This window comes from Prinia subflava, chromosome 1 (genome assembly GCF_021018805.1).
Source record: "Prinia subflava isolate CZ2003 ecotype Zambia chromosome 1, Cam_Psub_1.2, whole genome shotgun sequence".
Lineage (NCBI taxonomy): Eukaryota > Metazoa > Chordata > Aves > Passeriformes > Cisticolidae > Prinia > Prinia subflava.
Genome location: NC_086247.1, coordinates 80,096,227 through 80,121,644, shown reverse-complemented (window position 1 = coordinate 80,121,644; position 25,418 = coordinate 80,096,227). Strand labels below are relative to the sequence as shown.

Genomic DNA, 25,418 nt, shown 5'->3' with positions numbered 1-25,418 from the left:
GAAAACATCAGAGTAATTTTCGGAAAAATACTAATTACAGTTAGGTTCTATATAATGAAAATTCTCATGCATTCAGCCATGATTCAAGGAAAAATGAAATACATTCCAAATGGAGAATTCTTTTCCAAATACAAAGTTTTGTTAGCCTCAGCAGGATTCCTGTGACCCCACAGGTGTCTAAGAAGTACTTTTTGCTCTTGTTTAAAGATTCTATGAAGATAATAATTTACAAATTTCTTTTTATGACTTCCTTTCTGCAGGTATAGAAGAAGATCTGGACAACTGGGGGCTAGAAAAGGGGAAGAATAGGGTGTATTAATCACAAAGCAACAGAAAATTCAGATTTGCAGACAGTTCTGCAAGATGCTAAGGGAGGATAGCATCAGGCTGAGCTGGAAGATATTAGGTTGGAAGATTTCTTATTTGGGCTCTTTCCTTGTGTCAGGATGTTGCTGGTAGCTAAAGCTTTCAGACAAAGTATTTTACTCAGCTTGTGTTTTAAATTAATTTCTATATACCGTGTGAGTGAAGTAGTGTAAGATGAAAAAAGACATTAAAGAACTTGACTTAAAACTCTCTGAGTAATTTTTGTGGTTATTTGTCATTCCCATGAGTTATTGTTGTGATCACTAGACTGTGTTCTTGTTTCCTTAGGGAAAAAAGTTATTGCAACTTACACAAACACTTTTCTCTATCCCCTAGGTTTTTCTTACAAGAGGAATATAACATTTGAAAAATTTGTTCTGGTGAATTATTAGAGGAGTGGAGGCTGACAGCATCTCTGGAAGTGATGAGGACTCAGTCCTTTCTGGCAGTTTTGCTTTGGAGCTCTGTGTTTTATGTGGTTCATATGACGCCATCCCAAAAAAGGACTAACAAGCACTCACACAGTGAGAGGATAACAGAAATGTCAGAGAATGATGGAAAAACGCTGCACCGCGCCAAGCGTGGTTGGATGTGGAATCAATTTTTCTTGCTGGAGGAGTACACAGGTCCAGATACTCAATACGTGGGCAAGGTAAGCCTTGTGTTTAAAGGATTCTTTAAAGGTGATGTATCTAACACCCTTGGTATTTTCACTCCTTCTCCACAGCTGTTTTGCTTTTTGTACAGTAGTGGTCCCGATTTCTCATTATGTCAAAGCACACCACAGACCACCTGAGGTTCCATGATTGTTCAAGGGTGTGAGAGAAACGAAGTTCAGCGAAAAAAAAAAGGAAACTGTTCAGACTAAAATGTTCCAATTTCCTATTACATATGCCCATGCAAGTTTTGCCACTTTCTCAACTGCTAAATATAAATATTAGATAAAAGAATGGAACAGTTATGATTTTATTCATCTACCTTGTGACATTTGCCAGTGTACTGGGCTGTATACTTTTTTAAGTGAAATGTACAATTCTATTAATAATAAAAATGCTGTTTCTCCATGATTCTAAATAGGGGTGTAGTGTTTGAGGGGAAAATATTGTTTTATGTGATTTCTGAAATAAATTGAAAATTTTACTTAATTACTTGAAGGGCTTTACATTCTTTGAGATCTATCTATATCAGATGTTGTCAACAATGGCACCTCTGAATGTCAGTTATGTCCAGTCCTATCTTCTCTGATAACATGAAACTCAAAAATTTCTCGATATTTAGCCCTCTGGTGTCTCACCATCCACAGATCTGATTTATGGTCTAGTATAACCAAGTTATCTTTATCAAGATCTAGAATATAAGAGATCTAGAATACATCCAGAATGACTTACAAGTAAAGAAATGTTTATCTTAATGGCTTAAATGAATAAATATCCAATTCAGTTTCTGTTATTCATTTACAGTGCTGTTACTAGTTCTTCTTGTCCAATAGCTCTCATTTTCAGGTGCCTAGCTACTAAACTGATTTTGACATTTGTAGATAAAAGCTCCAAAATATTTTTGAACATTAACTAGTATCTCTGGTTGTGGGAGACATGATCATCTGGAAAACATGCAAATCATCTCCCTATATTAATAAACAAATGGCAAAGAATCAACCCTGATAACTATCAGCTTGATTCTTACCTTGCTCATACCAACACCTGTAAAATTCTGTTTTCCATGAAATAAATTCTGACATGAAGTAGTAGAAATAAGATGAAGGCAAATAATCCAATTGCTAGATCTGCTTATCAGTGTGTGAAATAGGAAAGATTGTTGTAAGCAAAAGGGTCTTCAATAAAGGATGAACTAATTGCATAAAGATATTTCTAAAAACAACATTTGCAAATATTATTTAACATTGACTAGACCTATCAAGAAAATATACAAAAAGGTGAACAATAATTCAAACTTCATAGCTGTAATTCTACCTAGACTGACAGAAATGGACTGATTATTTTTTTTTAATAGAGATCTGTCGCAGAGGAGAAGTAAATGTCAAACATTAGAGATGCTTCCAATTTCAGTCACACTGAATATAGTTGAATGACTTCAAACCACTTTAACACTCAGATAAATTAAGCTTACATCAAGACCATCCCCACCATCTCTGTTTTACACAAGGAATGCTTATATATTATATTGCAACAGATGCAAACTTACCAGAGTAAGAGACTTACTCTGGTAAGTTTGCATCTTACTTGTTCCAAACTAACTAAAAACTATTGCACCTTATTGCCACAGACTTAAGTCCAGGAAGAAAAACCAGATGGCTGTAGAGCAGTTGGATCTAAGATGTTTCACTTCCTATAACTCACATTAAATGTTGAGATTTTTTACACTTCACTGCAAAATATTACAGGAAGACCCCTGAGAGAGGTCAGCATCACTGATTCTCTAAACAGATGGAAATCACCCTAATATTATTATATGTTCCCAAGAGAAGTTGCACTGAACTGATGAACTCCATGTGGTTTCATTAATTTTATAGCAGTTTATACCATGATCATAGTTCTGTCCTCAGTGGCATAAAACCACAGTAAATCCATTTTGATTTAGTTCAGATGATCCTAGGGACACGTGACACACAGCACCAAGAGGGAGCTGCTACAACAAGAAGTCAAAGAAGGAATTTTTTTTAAGAAAAAAAAAGCACCCCAACAACTTCATTGAACAACATTATTCTGAGAAAGGCTTAAATCTCAGGTTTAGTATTCTCCTGTTCAAAGTGATGGTAATTAGCAAACTAGTCTGTGTGAAGTAAGAACACTTTTATTCCAACCCATGGGGACTAGTTCATAACAAGCATTCTTATCTATCCTGTCTTTAATATGGATATGCACGGGCAGATGGGCTGCTGGGGTAGAATAACAAATGTAGTACTAAAATTTGAATAAACTGAATTAAGAAACTTTATCAGAAAATAAGCTTCTAGGGGATCATAGCCATAATATTAAAAAATTAGTTTTCCCTGTTTCTATCCTCATACAAATTTTTCTCTGTCTGGTCATTAATTATGTTACTAATGTTACTTTATTGGTGTTTCATTTTGTTATGGGTTCATTTTGTTACTGGCAGTGGGCAAGGATCCCTCAGTACGACATAAGGAGATAAAATCTGTTTACTAAGAAGGATGGGTACACAGGATGAAGAGCTATTCTCCAACATCCCCATACTTCTCATTCTTACTGCTCAGAGGCCAGCCCAGTTCAGACCAGCAGCAGGGCAACTGGACACTGACCCCTGGACTGTCCAAATCCTGGCTGGCAATCTGGCCCCTATGAGAGGACTCATAGGGCTCAGGCTCCACTAAGTTGCAAGGGTCTCTGGAGGTCTCCCTCATATCTGAAATGCTATTTTAAACAATACATTTTATAGTTAGATTGTTGGCAGCCAACCTTCAAGGGCAGGGGATATATGGAGAACAATTGTCTTGTGAATTTGATGGGAGTCAAGGTAAAGCCAGACCACTTACAATATGTCCACCTCACATTTTTCTTTCCTTCTGCAAACTCAGAGAATTCCTGTCTCAAGTACAGATGAATGCATAAAAGATAAGTGCATAGGAAGTCTTTAAATTTGTTGTGTTCTACTACTCATACCTGTACAAATGCAAAAATTTCTTATGATATCCTGTGATTTCTTTTCCTTTTAAATTATATTCAGGAAATGTTTAGGCCAACCAGTGGATCTACCTTGCTACAGAAAAATTGAATTACAGTATAACATTAATAGTTAAATTTATGAGATTAATTTCTTCTTAAAGGAAGAAAAACAAGACAATATTTTTATTATTATTAAATAAAAAGGTGTTGAGAAAATAAACACCTGACTGTATGTCATATCTGGGATCTCCTTTCCTTTTGCAAGAGAGGGGCCATAGGTCCAACCTCTCAGCTGCCACTAACTTTAAGCCCCTTGCAGAACCTGAGAAATGCAAGTTAAAACATTGACCTTCTACAAGAAAAGTGCACCAAATCTACTCACTTTGTAACAAATGATCCAAAGAGATAAATAACCAGAAAAAAAATCACAAGCAATTCAGGAAGTATTAAAATGCTGATGAGGATGGTGTTCATTAATCACAGAAAAAACTTGCACAGAAGGATCTAACTAAATAGCCCTCAAGGAAAAATTAGTTTTATTTTCCAAAGAGAATATTGATTTCAAGTGTCTCCATTTCTAAATGACCTAACTGATACCCACCAAATGGACATCACTTGTGCAAAATCCCAAATGCCTTTAACTCCAGTCTTTATGAAATATCTCTAGACAAGAAGAAATAGACCTGATCAAAATCATTAGCCATTTTGGAAAACATGGTCCTTTGTATTATGCAGCAATATATTGAAGTGACTTCAAGAGATGGGATTTTTCCCTCCTTTAGGTCACTCAATTACATTTTGTACATGGAAGCTCTCCTCTCCCTGTATCAAACAAGCACTTTGCTAACAAAAGCACTTTGCTGATCTTGATGGGCAGAGAATGGGTGAAGTACCATGCAATGTATGTCAGACCCAATCATAAACATGGCAACCAAACACCTGCCATATCCCAGATTTTTAAGAAGAGGAAATAAACAAGAATGAAAGCATATTTCCACACCACCTACACCTTTACTTTCTCATAATAACGGGGGGAATACAAAACCAAATAAAAAATAAATGTCACTGCTCAAAATTAGCTGCTCATGAATAATCTCCTGTTTAATAACTTGCATAAAAATAAATTAACTAGGTTCTGCATGTCATAAAGCAGTATTTAAATAGGATGCAAACTGAAGAAATATCTCTCTTCTGCAACCTGTGAACCAAGGAATTTTTTTAAGGACATTTGTTGGTATGCCTTAACAAGAAGCATAAAGTGAAAAGAAAAATAGTAAGAGGGTAGGGTTCTTCTGAGGGAGGGAAGTGCTTGGTTTGGTTTGATTTTTGAAAGGGCAGGGTACAATATATATTTAAATGCAAACTTTTTTTTAATCTGCATTTATAAATATTCAGACATTTATAAGTAAGGTTGCATGCTATAACAGTCTGTCTTAGAAGAAAAGAGAGAGAGAGACAAAACCAAAATAACTTCTTTAAACTTCATAATTATTAAGCTAATAACTATTTAACTTAAAAACAATAAAAGCGGTATCACTGAATTGCCGACCTCACCAGACTTGGTTATTTATAAAAAAAAAATCACTCAAATGCCCCTTTCTACTGAATGTTTTTGGGGGTTTTTTTCTTATTATTTAATGAAAATGGATAGTATTTTCTTGTAAATGTAGACTGTAAATGTACTAATGGCTGAAAATATTATTTCACATTACTTTTCTGTCTGTCTTTGGTACACTAACCAGCCTAGAGTAGGCTACCTCTTAATATGAAGAATAGCAGGGAAGTTGGAAACCTGAGAGCAGTAAAGCAATTTCTTCATTAGTCTTATCCTCATTCATTCATGTTGAACATGTTGCTGAGGCCTTGGCCATACTCAGTCTCTGCTCTCAGCAGTTTGGGAGGAAGAAGCTCATGGCCCATAGGGGTGACCCAGACAAGCTGGCTCTCGGCCACACTGCAGTGCCCAAACCAGCATCAACCTTAGTTGTCCATCCTGAAGCATAATGTTCTCTTCATTAGTAGGTTGGGGTGTTTTTTAAAAATAATTACTTATTTAATTTAATTTAATATTATTTTCTTTGTGTACTGATTTTTTTATCGTAATCTTGCTTTTACAGTGTGAGAGAGAACTTAGTTTTTGTGACCCAAAGCAATTTATGCAATTTTTTCTGTAAGGATTTCTTTACAGAATTTCCTATTTTTCCTCTATGAAGTAATTTTAAGAGTGACTCATAAGAGAATCTGCAGGTTCACTATCCTTTCAGAGTTTTAAGTCTACCCACTACTTCGTTACAGCTACATTCTGTTTGTTCCTCCTGTGAAACTGTTGCAGTCAGGACAGCAACTAAATGCAGTTAGAAACAGAATGGTTTCTGATACCTTTTAACTTAGCACTATGGTAAATTGAAAATAAAAAGCAAACCCAAGAGAATCATAAACAAATTTTATGCTTCTATCATTTAAAAATATAATTCAATTGGGGGAAGATTTCATCACATTCTTAATCTATTCCATCTAGTATACACTGTATCTCAAACCAATCTTATAAATCACAACTTTTGAAGAACATCTAATAATATATTTTCATTAGAATCTCTGTTCTAAAGTAAATCAAATATTTTAAGATTGAATAAAACATGAAAAATTAGTATGGTCTCCTTTTGTTTTTACTTTTCTTTCTCAGACTAACTTTTTCCTTGTATTTGAATAAATACAGGGAAATAATGATGTATCAAAACAGAAAATGAAAAAAAAAGTAAATAACAACAACAACAAAAGTCTGACCAATATTTAAAAAATACAAAAGAGAAAACTTTTTATTCATAAATTAATAAATCATCTCCACTTACGCTGCATTCTTCTGTTAGCATATTTATCAAAAAATATTTGATCTAGTCTCAAGCAGCTATATCCTAGGCAGATGAATCACCAAAATAAAGCTAAATTGAAACAGACAACAGAGGGGAAAAAAATTTTAAATGTGCCACAACAGGTCCCTGTTATTCATTACATCCAGACACTTTCGTATGTTAATTGCAAATACCAATAAGGAGCTGTAGCTTTACTTGCTTAAAAATAATTTATTTTCTGAAGGCTTCCAACATAAACCTTATTGAAAATTTGCTGGAAATAAAATTTATTTTTCTCAAACAACAACAACAACAACCACCCAAACAAACAAATCCCCACAAAGTCTTCAGTAAATTTTGCTATTTTTAAAAGAAGACTGGAGGCCCAGGGAAAAAGATGATGAAAGACAAATTTTGTATCTTCCAAACACAATGGGACTCTTTTTTTTTCCTGGAAAAAAACAACAGTAATTTCTGACAAGCTAAATACATTTTCGATTGAAGTTTCAAAAACAGTGCTGAGATCTAATCAGATCAAGCATAACCCAAGTATAAACAGTTTAAATACGAAATATCTTCAATGCTACATTACAATAATGGGCCTAAGCTAGAATTTTCCTGTCAAATTTGAACATCATATTTCATATAAAATAAAGAATTATTTTTGAAAACAACTGCTATGATCGGAGGCTTCAAAGACATGAATAACAAGAGTGAGTTGGCATTGTTTGGTACAGATAGAGCAGCTGTCATGAGATCTGACAGCTTCTGTTTCTTCAGCTACATAAAAGGCTGTTAAAAAAACAATCTGAAGTTCTTGTCATGTTTAGGGCAAGAAGCTGGGTTCATATTGTCGCAAGGTTGATTTAGAGTAATCGTCAGGAAAAAGTTTTTGATGGTAAATACAGTCAATACAGTTAAGTACTAGGTAAAGAACTCTCAGTGAGACAAGATTTTATTGATATGGGAGGTTTTCATGACAAACCAAAAGAACACATGCCAGGAAGGTGACAGTGATCCCACCCGGAGGCTGGAGCCTGTATATCTCTTTAGGGCCCTGTCTGTTCTGCTCTCAAGGATTCTGTGTGTGTTTTTCAAGTTCAACTTCTAAATCAGCTATATTTGTTTTGTGGGGAAAAGTCAAATAAAACAATCAAACAAAAAATCTGAACCAAAATAAACCCAGAAACTTAAGCAATGAGGAAACCCTCAAACCTTTTATTCCAAATTTCCCCTTTCTTTCCCTTGTTCTTTCCATTTCTTTGTCTCTTCTTCCCTTTCATTTTTGGGGAAAGAACATCCAGTATCCAATGATTTTCAATTTAAAAAGAGTAATAGAAGTGCCTTTAGAGATACTTATTGGGAAAAGGGGAATTTACAATGTAATTTTTGAAAATTTACCAACACTAACTGAAAAAATTCATCCATAGCAAAAATGCAGGCATCTAAAAAATTACTAAGCAACTTTTAAAGCCAAAATCAATGCACGACAATTCAGCATAAGCCAAACCAGCAATATTTGTCCAATTCTTTTCCCCTTTTCCCTCTCTCCCTCCGTGCCTCTCTCAGGTGTGGAAAAGGTTATGTTCACCCAATACCCAACCTAGCGGCAGTGGCAGAGTCTGCTTTACAGTTCATCCTGATGCTTGCTCTGGGCTTAGTGGCAGCTCCCCTTCCCTGGGGATGTCCTGAGTGTGCTCAGAGCACCAGGACCATGGAACCAGACCACAAGAAAGGAGGTCAGCCACCTGCACAGTGGGGGCCTCCCCTGTGGAGTTTACTGGGATTGAGCATGTTGACAAACCAATAAAAAAAACAAGGCTTGAAGTAAAACCACCTATTTTAAAGAGACAGTGGGAATGGAGAATGGAGTCCTACTCTGCAGTGGTGATTTCTAGCTGCCAGTTTAAACATAATTTTCATTTTAATAAAAATGGCTTTTCTGAGCTTGAAAGTCTCTTGTTCTTGTCAAGCTCCATATGTGAAAAGGCCTAAGAAAGTCTGTATGGCTCAGGAACTTGGCACAATGGGTAACTGTTTTTCATAGAATAACTCTATCCTATTTAAACTTCCTTGGGAAGTATTTCTAAACCTTGCATCCTTAAGCCCAGAAAAAGATCAGACTAGTGGCAATCTGCAGATCTATCACTGTCTATTATCAGGCAATCATTTATTGTGCATGAAAAGGTGGGAGGCTGAGGAAAACGTATTTCATGAGGTATTTTTCATTATGCTGTTTATTTATTCTCTTGATTACATTGTGGGAATGATTCTGGAGGGAGGTAAGTGTTTTGACTATATTGTGATTCACTAGTACCTGCCAGCCTGGTGATAGAATGCAAAAGCCATCAGAGAAAAAGAGTGTGTGACTACCTAAAAAGGTCGATTTGACAGCATCAGAGGATGGTATTGTACAATATCTTGTCTGTCAGGGAGAGGGTTATGAATAATCATCTTGACAACAAAGAGTGAACCTGTCAACAAGCAACTGCCTAGAACAGCAAGTGTTTTTCTCCTATACCTGTCTGATACATCAAAACTTGTGTATTGCAGGAATCATCACACATTTCAGTCTCCTGGAAATTGAAAAAAAAATGTTAGTCTAGTCCATGTAATTGACCAATTTAACACTCTGCTGGGTATCAATCAAAAGAGGAACCTGTGTGCTCTTATGTGTTTTGGAAACACACAACCATGGTCTGATCATTGCTGTATGTATTGCTGTAGCAGCACAAGCACACTGGGCAAACTTCTGCTCACTCTTACATCAATCTGGGCTCAAGAAACCCTGCTGAAATCCCTCTTTTCTGTTTTTACACAGCGGAATGTAGTAAAATTATTAAGAAAGCATTACAGCCTCCATGAATTTTTCAGAAGTCACAAATTCATCTCTGTCTTTCTTCACATTTCAGACACAAATATGCCCATTTCAGATGGAAGCCACTATAATAGGTGTTTTTTTCAAATTTTGAGTGTAAGGAAATGACAACCAGGCCAATAATTTAATTGAGTTATTTAACTGAAGAGAAAACAGTATTTTGCATTCTCCATTTCCATGGGAGGAACCTAGGGAGAAATGCCACCAATTCTCCCTTTCTTTAGTTGTACAATTCTTGCCAGAACCTCAAAGAGGTCTTTAGAATGGTTGATTCAGCCACAAGAAGGAATTTTTAGCCCATATCCTGCCACAAAAATAATTGGTAATGCTGGAAAAAATTATTAATGAAATTTGACTGAATTTTTGTTTTATATAAATGTTACTCCTTTCTTCATCTGTAAATTACAATTGCCAACATTTCTCTAATGAAGCTTTTCCTCAGAACATATCTGTTTATGAGTTGTTTCCACACAATATTACAAAAAAAAGCTCTGGAATATAATGACAAAAACCATGAAGTATTGGGCTGACTGCTATATCAGGGTACACTATGAAAAGGAGAAAGATACAGAACCAAATATTTACTATCTACCTACCGGGGGAACAGTGCTTTGAATACTTGAATTTGTGCTATAATAGATTGCTTTAATTTTCCTTGATGCATAACAATGACTAAGACAGAGATGCTAAATGGGATATTGCTATATTTCTACTCAAGCATTCATAAAATTAATATACCTAACTTAAAATTTTTGCTTGTTGTCACCACTGTAGACTTTTTTTTGCCCTTTGAACTTCTGGATGTTAATATATATTTCTGATTAAGATCTGAATTAAACTAAATTTCCAAATACTGAGAATAAATCTGGTTCTTATATAAAAGTTCTGGTTTACAACTTCTATGCAGTTAAAGTAGAATTAAACACTAATATATCACACTGATAAAAATGTTGCAAGTACTGCTGGAACCTTTAAAAATGGTGCTCTTTTGATAGTTCAGTCTTACAGGGATTGCGGAAGTAAACATATTTTTCTTTTTAATAAGCATTTCTGATGAATAAACCTTGTCAAATACCAGCAGGTAACAGAGCATTAAATGCTCATATACAACAGGTAGCTGACTGATAAGAACAAATTAAGAAATGAAAAAAAATATTGAAAGTATTTGTTTTCCCTTTACCAGTACCATTAAATTTTTGCATTTAAAATGGTGAGATTAAAATCCCTGTAAAAAATATATAAAAAAAGAAAAAGAAAAAGAAAAAGAAAAAGAAAAAGAAAAAGAAAAAGAAAAAGAAAAAGAAAAAGAAAAAGAAAAAGAAAAAGAAAAAGAAAAAGAAAAAGAAAAAGAAAAAGAAAAAGAAAAAGAAGGAAAAGAAGACTGCATGTGCTGTGTAAAACAAAAAAAAAAAAAAGAAAAGGAGACTAAAAGAAATAAACATTTGCCTTTAATTTAAAATTAAATATGAAAATATTAATGAGATAGATACAAGTGGTGTGGACAATAAAATGAATTTAAAGAGCAATTTGGCATAGGAACAAATATTTTTGTATCCGTTGTCACTGAAGCAAATGGAAGCAGGATTGTTGCAAAAAAGCAAAATAAATCACTAAAGTGTGTTAAGGGGTTTTTTAACTCTAAATTTCACAGAACATGCAAATATATTAATCTCCATAAAGGCTAGTAATTATGAAATGGAAGAGGTCATGGTTTTATTCCCACATACTCCAGATGAAAAATTTAGAATCATATACAGAAAGTCATTAAGTGAAAGGAAAAATATGAAACTATAGCAGAAGAAATTCTTCAGTCCCTCACATTCTTCAGGAATCACCCATTCTGTTTTCATCATATTATAGAGACTGCAATAATTTTCTTTGTACTTCAGGTGGCTAAATCTGGTCTAACTTCAAACTGTGTAAAAGAAAAAGAAATAATTACCCACCCCCATAATTTAAAATCTTTTTGTTGTCCTAAAAATTATGAAAATATATGTGTGTATATATCCATGTAAAACACTGGTTATCTTCAGGATAAAGAAAGGATTTACATTGATGTCTTTAATAACAATAAAAGAGAAAAGGATAATCAAATGTTGAAATCTTCTGTTAAAAGATTCTAGAATTAATAATTTCCACTTCCATAAGTGTCATTCAGTGAAATATATCAAAGTATTTTACATTAAATGAACATCACCTACAGTGAGACAGACACTGAGAAAACACCTCTTCTGAGAGAAAACTGCAACAAAATTGCTGAAACAGTGACTCGAGGTCACAGAACAAGTCAAGGACAACATTTTGATGCAGAATGGAATAGCTACTGGATAGGGACAAATTCACATAGTGGCAAGGCTTATCTTTTTGTAGAGGTCAAGACAGGACATCAAGAGTGAAAACAATTGGGAAAAAGCACTCCTTTCCCCTTATTTTAAATAACAACCAAATCTCAAGTTCTATCTTAAAATCTATTTTCAAATGATTAACAATATCATGGTCAAGCTCTGACTTCAGTTGAAGTTGTAGGATAACTAGCAAAACAGCCAGTTTTATTATATGTGCTGTGTCCTTCTCCAAAGTACAAGGAACTTTCTTAGACAAAAATGGACTTCAAAAAACAATGGAGACAGTGGTCATTGAATTCTCCAGTTCTCTCCTCATCATTTTTTTTCATAAAGTTATTTGAAAATTAGCATGTATTTGGAATTTTATCTGCCTTAACCACATGCAAATGTTTTGACTAATAGTAGTTTAACTATTCCCTCATGCACCTCTTGCTGGATTTTTTTAATAATATTTGCATTAAGACTCTTTTTTTTTAATCCCTTTTAAATAAATCTGTCTAATGTCTCCTTAGTCTCACTTCATCTGACCAGCTTGAAGATTCAGCTATTAAATGAAATATGAAGCAACACTGTCAGTCTGCTGGGCTTTGTGCTTGGTTTGGGCCTTACACTTTGATTTCTCTAGGCACTATATCTCTTCCATGGAGTTTTCACCCAAAGCCCCAGGCAGCCTTGTCCTGTCTCCCCTCTAAGCTGCAATCTTCATGTTTAATCAGACAGGTGCCATCAGCCTGTGGTTTACTCAGAACCCAAAATCCATCTCAGGCATGCTCCAAATGGAGTTACACTTAACCAGTTTCTGTTTGGCCATGGAAGTAATTAACAAGTGTTGATAACTATTCCAACCACTGCCTTGTCTTTGTCCTCATTACAGTTATGACCTTCCAAAGATGGTATTTTAAAACCAGATTTAAAAGAACTATATGAGTAAGTAATGCCAATTTCAATAAACACAAAATGAGCAAAAATAAGAAAAAGAAAAAAATACACTAAACATTTTTCTCCTAACTACTGGTTTTCATTATACTGTTCTTGAAAAAATAGCTTCCCTTAGGAAGTTACCTTATCATAACACACATTCAAGGCTTGGTGCTTCTTACGTCCTGTCCTGATTAAAACCTTTTCATTCATATACCTACCTTTGAGAATCTGCTTCCAGGATTTTACCAGAAGTTGGCCATATGCCTGTCTTGGAACAGACATGAGGTGGGGGAATTGCACTCATACTGATGGAAGTATGACATGGATAACTCTACTGAATACTTTCACATACCATTGAGTTTGTATGACAATTTATATCTTCAACAAAGTCAGCAAAACAGAGAAACAGTATAATTAGCTTTAGGCTGCGTGGGTTTTTGGGGTTTTGTTTTGGGTTTTTTTTTTGGTCAACATTGTCAATAAATAATCAGTAACAAAAGGTTTGAGTGATAATTTAAACAATGACCTTACCTTCTTTACACTACTGTTCATTTGAAATTTTGATTTTAGATAAATATTTAAGGTATTTAAAGTGCCACTGCGTAACAATAGAATTCTGAAAATAGTATTGAGGAATTAATGAATTTCTTCTTGTTAGGTGTGTATAATGCCCACAAAATATTTCATTTACCAGTTTGCAAAGCAGAATCTTATGAAAAATAAATAATTTTAAAATGAGTCTTTGTGGTAGGGATCATTGTGAATCAATAAACATGAAACTCAGCATAATAATTTTTAGGCCTGAAATGCATTTATGTGAGAATAAGTATGTTTTAAGGAGGGTAAATAACCTCTTTTGAATATTTCTAGAAACTACATATCCAACAGTTTTAAAAAAAATTCAGTCAGCAGGTCTCTCTCTAGTCTGGGTTTGTTTGCTGGGTGCTGACAACCTGGAAGTCTGTTTACGTATTTAAGGCCAGAAAAGACTCTGATCATATTGGCTTACATCTCAATATCTTACTATTCAATTATACTGTATGACTTCCTAAAAACCATGCAGTCTTGATCAGTGCACAGATGTCTATAAGTATCCATGTGTGTCTGTATGCATATATATATATACATGAAATTATAATCAGAAGTGACTTAATACTGAAATATTCCTGTTATTGATATATTCTTGAGATTGTTGTGGGTGACCCATTCCTGGAAACACTTAAACAATCATAATATTCAGTCAATACAGTCCTTGTCCAAAGTGAGGGCAGTGGATAACCAGACAAGTTCAAGGACATCAGATTCATAAAATAAAATAGAAAAGAACGAATCACAAAACCAAGTGCAGGTCTACTATAATCTAGAAGTTCTGAATTCTGGGACCAGGGAGGCAGGGATGCTAAGAGAATCAAAAAGTACACTGACCAGAATGAACACTCTCTCAACCAAGCACCTCCTGTTGCCTCTGAGATAAAGCACTTGGCTAAAATAGCATTGGTCTCCCCTATAAGAGTATTTCTTATAAGCTTATTAGTATAGAGCTGAGCTCAGAGCAATTAGTTCTGCAGAGGGTAGGGCATAATCCATCCCTATGACAAACTCATGTTGCTTCCAGGCCAGAGTTTTTATTCCTTCCTATCTCTGTGCACATCTTCTGGAACCAAAGGACATCTTGACTGCCTCTAAAACAGCAAGAAAAGTCATGCACACAGACAGATTTCACTCAGGAGTTTCTGGTGAAAGAAAAATCCGTGAGAAAGATATTCTCTGTTATTGTGAAGCCTTTAAAATAATGATGGATTTAACACCAGTTCCAGGGATTGATTAAAGTGACAGTGCTTGGTGTTATGATGTCATAATTTCTGACCTGTAGACAAAATTGATGCCTGGAGTCACTTCCCCTAAATCTGTATCTCATGTTATGGAACAGACAAATGACTGTGTATGACAAACCATAAATAATGGTAAAAAAGTCGGCTCTTTTTCTCAGGCCGAAAACCTATAACTCAGCTGTTGATTTGGAGAGTAGACAGAGCAAAAATTTTGTGTGCTCTGAAATCCAGTTCTTTATGCAGAAGTAAAAATGCAACCACTTTTGCAGATTTGACTACAACTTATTGTAAAGGGCAAAAGAGACATAAAAGATAAGAAGGTTAAAGATGAGAATACAGCTTTGGTTTCCAGGACTCCTTCCTATGAAGTTATATATGGAATTTCCCCATGTTGTGTTTGTATCATTTGAACCAAAAGACTACTAAGAATTCTGCTGAACTCTTCCTGAATGGAAACAAGATTTACCCTTAAGTACTAAGTAAAAATCAGCAGCTGCAGTTGATGTCAGCAGTGTTTTTCACAATATCATTCTCTAGAGTATTTCTAACAATAGACAGCTGAACACAAGAACCAGATGCTGGAAAGCAGAAGATAAGGAAAGTAAATGTCATTTGCCTTGTTTAATATACAGTCACTTAGGTTACCATCACACACAGAGTCTGGTTGTTTAATTAAGAAGTTTGTGCTGATATCGCAAATTCAAGTCAGGTAAATACATTGCCATTTAGCACATACATAAAACTTTTGATTAAACACACATAAATAGAAAATTAAAGCCATGCATATACTGCTACTTCAATCCACACTGAAGAACTACGGCAGCTATTAGGATGTCTTCAGAGTTTTTAATTACTTAAAATGCTAATGAAGGAGAATATTTTCTGAGCTGCTGTTGATTCTGTATCCTAACTGCTGTGGGTCTCACAAAGGTCTGAAATCACAGAGTTGGGGCACTAGCTAATATCCTAGCTGTCACTAGCACTCAGTGCATTGTGTGTGAGATTTTACGTTTGGCTGAGAAGATACCAGCCCTTATTCCAAGCACACCACTTTCATTTTTGATGAAACTATTTTGTTTCAGGTAATACTTATCCTTTTTCACAAATACTTTCTTCTTTCTGTATACACAATCTTCTTTCTGTATACACAACCTTCTTTAATTAAAGCAAGCTGAAGAATGATAATTAAAGTCAAATTCCTGGGCTCAAATCAATTTGAGCTTTAATACATACTGGGATAACTTAAAGAACTCAATTTCTTTCTGTTTCACAGTTTCAGAATAAATAGCATCATATAATCACCATACATGAATAGAAATTTGGTATAAATAGACACATGGCTTTGTAGAAGAAACATACACATATTTTCCTTTACTTAACATGTTTCTTCCCTCAGGCCAAGAGCTTTAGCTAAAATACATGGTTAAAAGATGTTTGAAGAATCCTACAAATAGAGAAACTTTCTTTATTTTTCTCTAGTTTCAGAAAGGGTCACTTGGGACACACATGAGTAGCTTATGCTTCCATGTCCGTTCTCATTGCTTACTACAGTACTTAGTGCCTTAAAATTTAAAAAGACAAAAGGATATTTCAAGGAATCATACTAAATCTGACAGTTCATGACATTTTTCAGGTTTATAGTCCATGTCAGGTACAGTCTATTATTCTTTCTCTACATGTTTCCCAGAGCCAGGAGGTCTGGGTACTTTACAGTCAAACCACAACCCTTTCTACCTATAGAGATATTAATGAAATTCTTCATTATGTTAATTTTATGAAAAACATCTTCAATTTGGAGTAACAAAGACTTTGTACGAAGGGTGAAGTTACAACTTGCATGTGGAAGATGTCCCTGCCTGTGCCTGTGGGATGAAACTATATGATTTTTAAGGTCTCTTCCAAACCAAAATATTCTGTGATTCTATGTGGAAACAGCTGTACCAAGAACTAAGAGACTGGATTTACAGTGGTTTGGGAGAGAAGGAGGAATATTTTCCATCTGAAGCATAAATTGTACATGAAATAAAAACTTTAAAAAAATCCTGGAGATGTATTTATCCAGCTGGATTATGGCTCATCAAAACTTTAAATAGAAATATATTTGGTATAATAAGACAAATAAGCTTTCATTTTCACAGGGCTAAAAATCTTTGTCTTTTATAGCTTCCAGTTTTCCCTTGCTGACTCATGATAATCTCAAACCAAAATAATACCGTTAACTCTTCTCATTTTATTCTTATACTTCCAGTAATTGGAAGAAAAGAACCAGGTCATAAACCATAAGAAACTCCTCTAAGAAAGACCTTTGAATTACACACATCAAAATAAAACATTCCGGACATAATATTCCGGACAAAATTAACAAACAGCATGCAGTAGGCCACTCTGAATATCTGAAATACATACAAAACATACCATTAACATTTTCAGTTATTTGTATAAATTCAAATGCAATCTAACTTTACTGGTGGAAATGGAAAGAAATCACAGAAAAGACTGCTGTAGACCAGATTTCTTAAGAGTTCCATCACACAAATATAATGCACAAGGGGAATTAGATTATCATATCGAAACCACAGAAATGATGAAAATACCTTCACAAGTCCACAGGATGAAGCTAAGAAATATTGTGAGGACAATAATATTGTCTACTGTAATTTGTAGGACTTCTGCTAAAATGACTTTTAAATTCTACTTCTACACAACACTAAATATCAAATAAGGATGAACATCAAGCACAATATTTCACAATACACAGTATACAAGGCAATATGTTTGACAGTGAATGCAAGAAGAAAGGTAACACAACATAGCTGTCGGTGACCACTGGTTACCATAACCTGTGGTACCCAGAACTTGTGGTACCCAGAACTGCTTCCCCATGCCAAGAAAAGACTCAGTTTTACATCTTCCTCCCATTCCTCCCTGTCGTGGTTTCAGGAGAGGAAATAAAAATAGCTGAGACAAAAAGGAACCTCTGCTCAATCCCTTCTCACCAGCATGTTAGAGTGTTTGGAGTTTCAGGTGTTTGGATCTGGGACTAGATATGCCCACAAATTAATTTGTCTTCCAGATCAGATTCCAATCACCTACCTACCTATCTGATAAGTTTATGAAACTTCTGGGCACTTCCTCCCCCCTTTACAATATTTGTGCCTAAAACTCTGCATTTGCACCTTTTCACTCTTCCACATGCATCTGTATTCTATCTTTGACTGCTGCTTGATGTAATCCTGATTCATCAACATAACCTTTAAGAGGTTCACTTGTGTTCTGGTGGTAGTTTCACCAGGACAATGTGGAAATTAAACTGATTTTCACCTCCCACTAAAATATGCAGATATACCAATTTAGAGACACTAAAGAGTTCATTTGACCACAACAATGCCCAGTGTATTTTCTTCACTTTAAAGGTAAGGAAAGAAAATTGTTCACACCTACTAGAAAGTATTTACAGGCAAATAGACCACAGGACATCAGGATTCCTCTGGCAGAGACAACTGTATGGTGGAGGCAATGGAGGCAAGAGATCTGTAATAATAGACCTTTTTCCATACCAAGATAGAGAGGCACATTGTAAACCTCCTAATTTATAAGTATTAGCAGAGTGCCTACCACGACATAAAGATGGGTTTGCCCTTTCCCAATGTGTCTTTAATTTCCCCTCTCCCCTCTCCACGAAGGAGATTATAGCTTTTTTCTGAATTTAGGTAACCAAATAAATGTTTTCACTGTATTTATTCATAAACATCACTAGTAATAAGTAGTTCTTGTTGCTTTTTTTTCTCCTTTTCTTCTGCAACAAGAGCTGTACGGAAGTAAACTGCAAATAAAATCAGATCTAAATGAAGTCTGGCAATTTCTTTCTTCTAAAAGCAGAAAGTGCATTCATAACACTATATAATTTGTTAACCGTGTCCATTGATTCTTTCCTCTTTCAATGATTATATGTCAGCCTAACTTGAAAAGAGTTACTGTCTATTAGAGAGAGCTAAGAATTATATCAGTTGCAGATTACTGGAATTAATAAGAAATGTGGACCTTTAAGGAATTCTTTTCTAAGGTAATATTTTTTTACTCTATTTTTTTTGACATCCCATACCAATTCCTGAACTTAATTTGAGATGTATTTTCACTTCAAAGAATACTGATATCTTGTCTGCTGTGCATAACACGATTTTTGAGAGAAGTCATGAATTAGACTCAGACATACTAAGAATGCCTAGTCAAATAAAATAGTGCCTGAAACCAAGAAAATATATGCCATTAACACCTTTTTTTTATAAATATTGAGTACTAAATAAGGGTGAAGTGCAAACTACAGGAGCAAGGTACTTGATTTAGGGAAACCAGAATTATGCTCCAGTACTCTGAGATAATCTCTGCTTGCTTACTCATTTATTTATTGAAAATTAGAGTAGTAACAGTGATCCTTGTAAATTTATGTCAAGATTTTTGAGAATAATGAAAATTTCAATTATCACATCACATAAAAATTCAATTCACAAAAGTGGATAGACAGGCTAATTTGAGAGTCACACTTTATCTACGTTTAAAAAAAAGGAAAAAAAAGATTGTGAGAGAATTTATATGTATGCCCATATTTCTACTACATACATTGTTAAAAAAATAGGTGATCATCATTCATCTAATCCTTACCAATATCTCTGCCTCTGATGATCCACAGGAAATTTTTTTTCAGAACTGTTTAGCCAGCTACACAGAAGACTACAAAGAGAGAAATGTGTGCAAAGGAGTATTAAGAAATCTAGATACTCAGTAGTGCATCTGGGTTATGTCTTCATTCCAACATGTTTCAAATGAATTAATGGGGGTTGCATTTGTGGCCACTATGTACTATATATATATATTGAGAAGTCTAATGTATTACCTGGTTTTGTTTGGAATTTTTGGAAGAATTTGTATGGATTTTTCTTTGTAGGTTTGATTTAGTGGGAGTGCTGGTTGTGCTTTTTTTCCCTTTTTATTTATCAAAGTGTTTCATGGTTATCTGACTTGCAGAATGAACAATTTGTGATATGAGAAATGTTTGAAAAGTTCATTTTGCACCCAAGTGAAGTTTTTGGTTTCAAACCTACCACAATCCGATTAGAGAAAGGTCATGTAGAATACACAACAGGAATGACGTTTTGCTTTCTCTAAATGGTGGACTTTCCCAGACCCGCTGAGCCTGTAAAACGTAGAGGGAAATGACAGCAGCCAAGGATTACTTCAGATCACATGTATCAATATTATTTTTCCAGTTTGAACATCTGAGCCTCTTTCACACATCTAAACAGTTTACTAATGAAAAAAATTGCACAAACTATTCTGTATGAAAAATAATTTACTGTAACTGGAAAGACGAATCAGAAAATTTTTCTGCTCTTGCTCCTTTATTTTAGTCAATAAAAGGGCATGATTATTATAACACATCACATTTTTGCATGTGATTTACTGCAGTCAATTTTCTGTAGACTTTATGTAGAATAATTAACATTTGAAAAGATGGAATTGTATTTTTATTATAAATTCAAAATATTTAAGCAGTTCATAGACGATTACCAACCATCAAGAAACACAGTATAGATTGGTCAAAATGACATTGCAGTATCTCTTTACAAATATATACATCATTATACTAATTTTGCATAAACTCTCACAATATTATTTGAAGTTACTCTGTCTCATAAATTGAAAGCATATTTTGTTGCTATATAATTCTTAATAGCAAGAAGATGATTTGACTGATCTGATTTACAAAACTAGTATTTTATTTTTATAAGATGCCACATAATATTTTACTTTATCTATTCTTATATGAAAATGGTCCCTTTCCTTTTTCACAAGCAATCATGTTGCAAAACTGCTGCGCAGATAAATGGAGATACCTCTAATGTGAAGAGCAAAAGAAAACAAACATAGGAATTACAAATTTTCACATTAGGACAAGCGATAGTTTGCAAACTTACTTTTAGTACTTCCCAATAGCAAATTTGCAATAGGTGGCAAAACTCTTATTTCTAGGAAATCACATTCTAGTCACAATTTTATCATGCTTGAAAATTCTGGTTTTCATTGGGTAGAAACATGGGACAAGTAGGAAGTTTAAAATACTTATCAAAGTTTGAGTTACCTGACATCTTTGTAGATATTTTAAACAGATGGATGGAATAAATGAACCTAATCTCTGGAGGGTCTGTATATTGTTAGGAAGATGGGCAAAGGAATGACAATGGACATACATATTTTTTTATCAGAACCACTTGTTAGCATCGAAAAGATCACTGCTCCCATCCCTTGCTTGTTGTTGTCCCTTTCAAAAGGTTCTATACCCCAAATTACCAGCAGAGTTGCTCATACGAGCAGTGAAAATTAGGTTGGCAAGCTCGTACTATTTATGTTTACAGCCTGCTAGTCATCTGCACCTTTTAATGTATAGAATCTCTTTTTAGCAGGTGACCTTGCAATCCTTAATATTTTTCACAGGTATTTATTACAGAGAGACACTCAACACAGTAGGCAGTAAAACTTACTGTGAGATGACCTGCCTTGAATGGCTATCTCATCCAGTCTTATCTCTGGAAGACCAAAACAGTAATCAGAGAGTATTTGGTGACTAGAGTTATGACAGAGTGTTAAAATAGAGGAAAAAATAAAGTAAATAATTTGGAAAAAATCTATTGCAATCATCCTTCATACAGGTGGAATAATAAAAAATTGCAATGGTTCAGCTATGAAACAAGGAGGTAAGCACTGACAGGAATACAGAAACAAGTCAAGATGTGGCAAATATAAACTTATTCTAGTGACTCTCTAGAGTAATACCATTATTGAAACTGAACAAGATTTTCTCAGGTTGTGGATATACTGTATTTTTCTACTCAGAGAAGTCAAAAACATGCCCAGATAAGATTCTCTCTGTCTGTGCTTGAGAAGCACTCAAGTCACCAATTTGTGGCCAGATGTGACTGCAAGGATTTATATAAGGAAAATGTACTGCAGAAGCTCATAAAAATGAACTACAGGGCCATGGAGGTGAAATAAGCAGAATAGACTCCTGAAGAAGTGCATTATGTGAGAATTTGTAGTGCCTGGGTAATCTTCAACGGTTTGGTTTGATTTTAGTTTTACATTTTTTCATAATGGTGCTGTATGGCAAATTAACCAGTGCTTGTAATTACACAGCGACAGAGTTTTGAACTCTTACAAAGAGGTTGAGTAGGAAAAGGGTTGTTAAAGCCCTCTCTATGCTTTGAAAGTTTACCTCCTAGCGTTCTTGAAAATTATTTCTTCTGTGTGGAGAGGACTAGAAAAAAAGGAAATAATCAACAGAGGTAAGATGTTCTTAAAAAAATAAGAAACGAATACAACTAGAAACATAAGTTACTTAAATTAGAACATTTATAGGTGATTTGTGGAAGTTCAGAAATTCTAAGCCTTAAAACTAATTTCTTCTATTTTGTGTCAAGGTAACTGGTTGCCTTACCAACAACCAGTAAGTACAAAGCAAGAGTTATTTTACAAATAGAAATTTGGGAGTTTTACAGTCCCTGTCATCTTCCAAAAGGAGAATTGTGGTAGTTTCTGGTCAGACTGCTCAAAGAAATATAATTTTATGTTATAAATTTCTTATTTTAAATACTATTTCAATATGATCTACATCCTCCTCTGTCCTTATGAGCTTGTTTGCAGCTATTTTTTGTGTATGACTGAGTCTAAAATTTTCATTTTTTCCAACAGACTGACAGAAGATAACCACTACTGACCCCAATTATGGTCAAGATTGTACAGACTTATTCATATATGCTGAATTTTTTGGTCTGTAATAACAATACATATATTTATAAAATTCTTCTTTTCTACCTCTCTGAAGCTACACACTGACCAAGATAAAGGAGATGGAAATTTAAAATACATATTAACAGGAGATGGGGCTGGCAGTCTGTTCATTATAGATGAAAATACAGGAGATATTCATGCTGCAAAGAAATTGGACAGAGAAGAAAAGTCCCTGTATGTGCTACGTGCCAAGGCTATAGACAGAAAAACTGGAAGACAAGTGGAGCCAGAGTCTGAATTTATCATTAAAATCCACGATATCAATGACAATGAACCAAAATTCACCAAGGACATGTACACCGCCAGTGTTCCGGAGATGTCTGGAGTTGGTAGGTAAAAACTCCTTATGTAAAATACAAAAAGCTGATTGACCTGACTGGGAACTTATAAGTAATTTGTTATTTGAAACACTTGTTACTAGCTGCTCTGAATATCCATGGAACAATTTCTGTTGCCACCAATGTACCATAAATAAGTGGCTTCTGCTTTTATTAATTTGTTTCATCTTTATCCACTTTTTAATCCTTTTTCCATGCTATAAGCTACTCTTCACTCTTTCAAGCCCACCAGAATCATCAAGATATGCAGCACGTATGGTTGTCTCATCAGATACTACATAGTTTTGTCACAGCTGACGCTATCGCTTGCATAAAGAGCATCGTATTTATATTTTAAGGTCTAATTTACCTAAACTTTTTGTACCTTTAGACAGAAACACCTTTAAACATGTAAGTATGTAAATCAATTAATACACAAAAACCCTACAAAATATGTTTTTACAGTTATTTTTTTCTTTCTGTTATCAGTATTGATAGTTCTTGTTGGTGGGTTGTTTGTTGTTTGTTTGTGTTAGTATGGACTTATTTAATTGTGATTTTTTTCATACCAAATATATGAACATTGTCTGTAAATAATTGACTATTTGTGTTTCAAAAATATCTGCCTTTATGGGTAAAAACTTACATGAATTTATAACTGCTGCAATGAAAAGTAAAAATGTGGAGTTACAGTAGATGTGATAAATACAACATAACAGGAAAATAATTCTCTGAGTTTTGTTCAAATATATAAAGTGATAGATAATATTCACCAGCACACATTCATCAGAAGTTATCACTACCTAAGTGCTCTACTTTTTTACAGGAGAGACAGTTTCTCTCATAAGTAAGCATAAAATCCATAGGCTATGGGAAACAACTAACAGAAAAATTCTCAAGTGTTGTTTACTTCTCATGATTTACTGTAATGGTTTGCAAAGTCAGTCCTGGATGATGGCATTGTCAAGAGAGACAATAAAATACACATTGAATCTTGTGATTAATATGTATCTTCACAAAATAATTCCCAGAAGCTAATCTCTCTGAGAACAGTAGAAGTATAACAGAATAAGAATTGATTTTATAAACATGAGAGTATGAATATTAGTTTTACTTATTTATAAAATAAAATATTTTATATGTGTAAAAAGATTTTATAATAATAAAATAATATTTTGTAATTATGAGAAAGGAACAAATACACTACCATGTGTAATGTGAGGAGCCCAAGCATGCTTCTTTTAAAGATATATTAAACATAGAGAAATCCTTTTCATTCAGAATTTACTTTGCTGATAATCACTGAAAAAAAAAATGTTGGCTGTGCAGCTGTCACATTTAATTTGAAATATATTTGTAAGGAAGGAACTCTATGGGAATAGATAGGAAAAATATGATGTCCATGTTTAACATTATCACTTAGTCCAACTTTATTAGAGTCAATTGAGAGGCATGAATAAAAGAGAAGTGAATATGATCCGGTGCTTTCGCACTGCCTGAGAAATATTAAGTCTATGAAATGGTTATATTTGATGAGGAGGATGACAGTGTAAGTACCATAATGTACTTTAAGTTGGGGAAATATCCATAAAAGACACAAGTAAATATGAGTTTGTGTACTTTTCCTTGAGAAAAAAGGATATAAACAGTATAAAATGGCCTTTTGCTTCTAACATGAAGAGTTTGTGTACTTTTCCTTGAGAAAAAAGGATATAAACAGTATAAAATGGCCTTTTGCTTCTAACATGAAGACAAAAGAAAAACAGATCTGAGTAACCCTTTCCTTTGTTTTGTTGACATTTACTTGGCATTTAGGAATATGAAAACCTAGAATGGGAACTTTTAGCATTTGAATTTGAATGAATAAAAGTAGTTTAGTCATTTTTTAAAAAGTGGAATAGAAGAAGAACCCAAACTCCAGACCAGTCCATTCTAGAAACAGATGTTCTATATTTTTGAAGTCAGTCATAAGAATGCTAATTCAAGAGTCAGGATGTAGAGACAGAGGTAAATAAAATTATACACATACATATATTTCTTTTTGGAGTTTTTTTGTACCATTCCTCCAGATAAGGAGTTGGATGCCCTAACTGGGGAAAAACAAAACAACCCAAAAAAACCTGCCCAACAAACAAACAAACAAACAAACAAAACCTGCCCAACAAACAAACAAACAAACCAAAATAACCCCCACCACAAACAAACAAAAAAAAACCCCACCTCCACTAAAATAGAAGCCCCAAAGTTAAAGTTGTTAAAGCAATAGGCCAAAAACTTTTAGTTGGTTCTGTCCTGTAGAATTTAGAGTGTAATTAGAGGTTAGAGTGCTGTGTAAAACAAGTCATAGAACCACAGAATCATAGACTATACTGAACTGAGAGACAATCTCAAGCATCATTGAAGTCCAGCTCCTGGCCCTGAGCA

General features: G+C 34.3%; 1 protein-coding gene across 5 annotated transcripts in view; it reads left to right on the top strand.

Moving 5' to 3' along the window:
* The first annotated feature begins 777 nt into the window (after window positions 1-777).
* Window positions 778-25,418, top strand: part of CDH9 (cadherin 9) — a 68,975-nt gene continuing 44,334 nt past the window's right edge. For all 5 annotated transcript variants that reach the window (XM_063400489.1, XM_063400473.1, XM_063400456.1 and 2 more), the window contains exons 1-2: window positions 778-1,018; window positions 22,712-23,006. In XM_063400489.1, coding sequence (XP_063256559.1) covers window positions 791-1,018; window positions 22,712-23,006 — 523 coding nt within the window. In that variant the 5' untranslated portion in view covers window positions 778-790. The remainder of the gene's footprint in view (window positions 1,019-22,711; window positions 23,007-25,418) is intronic.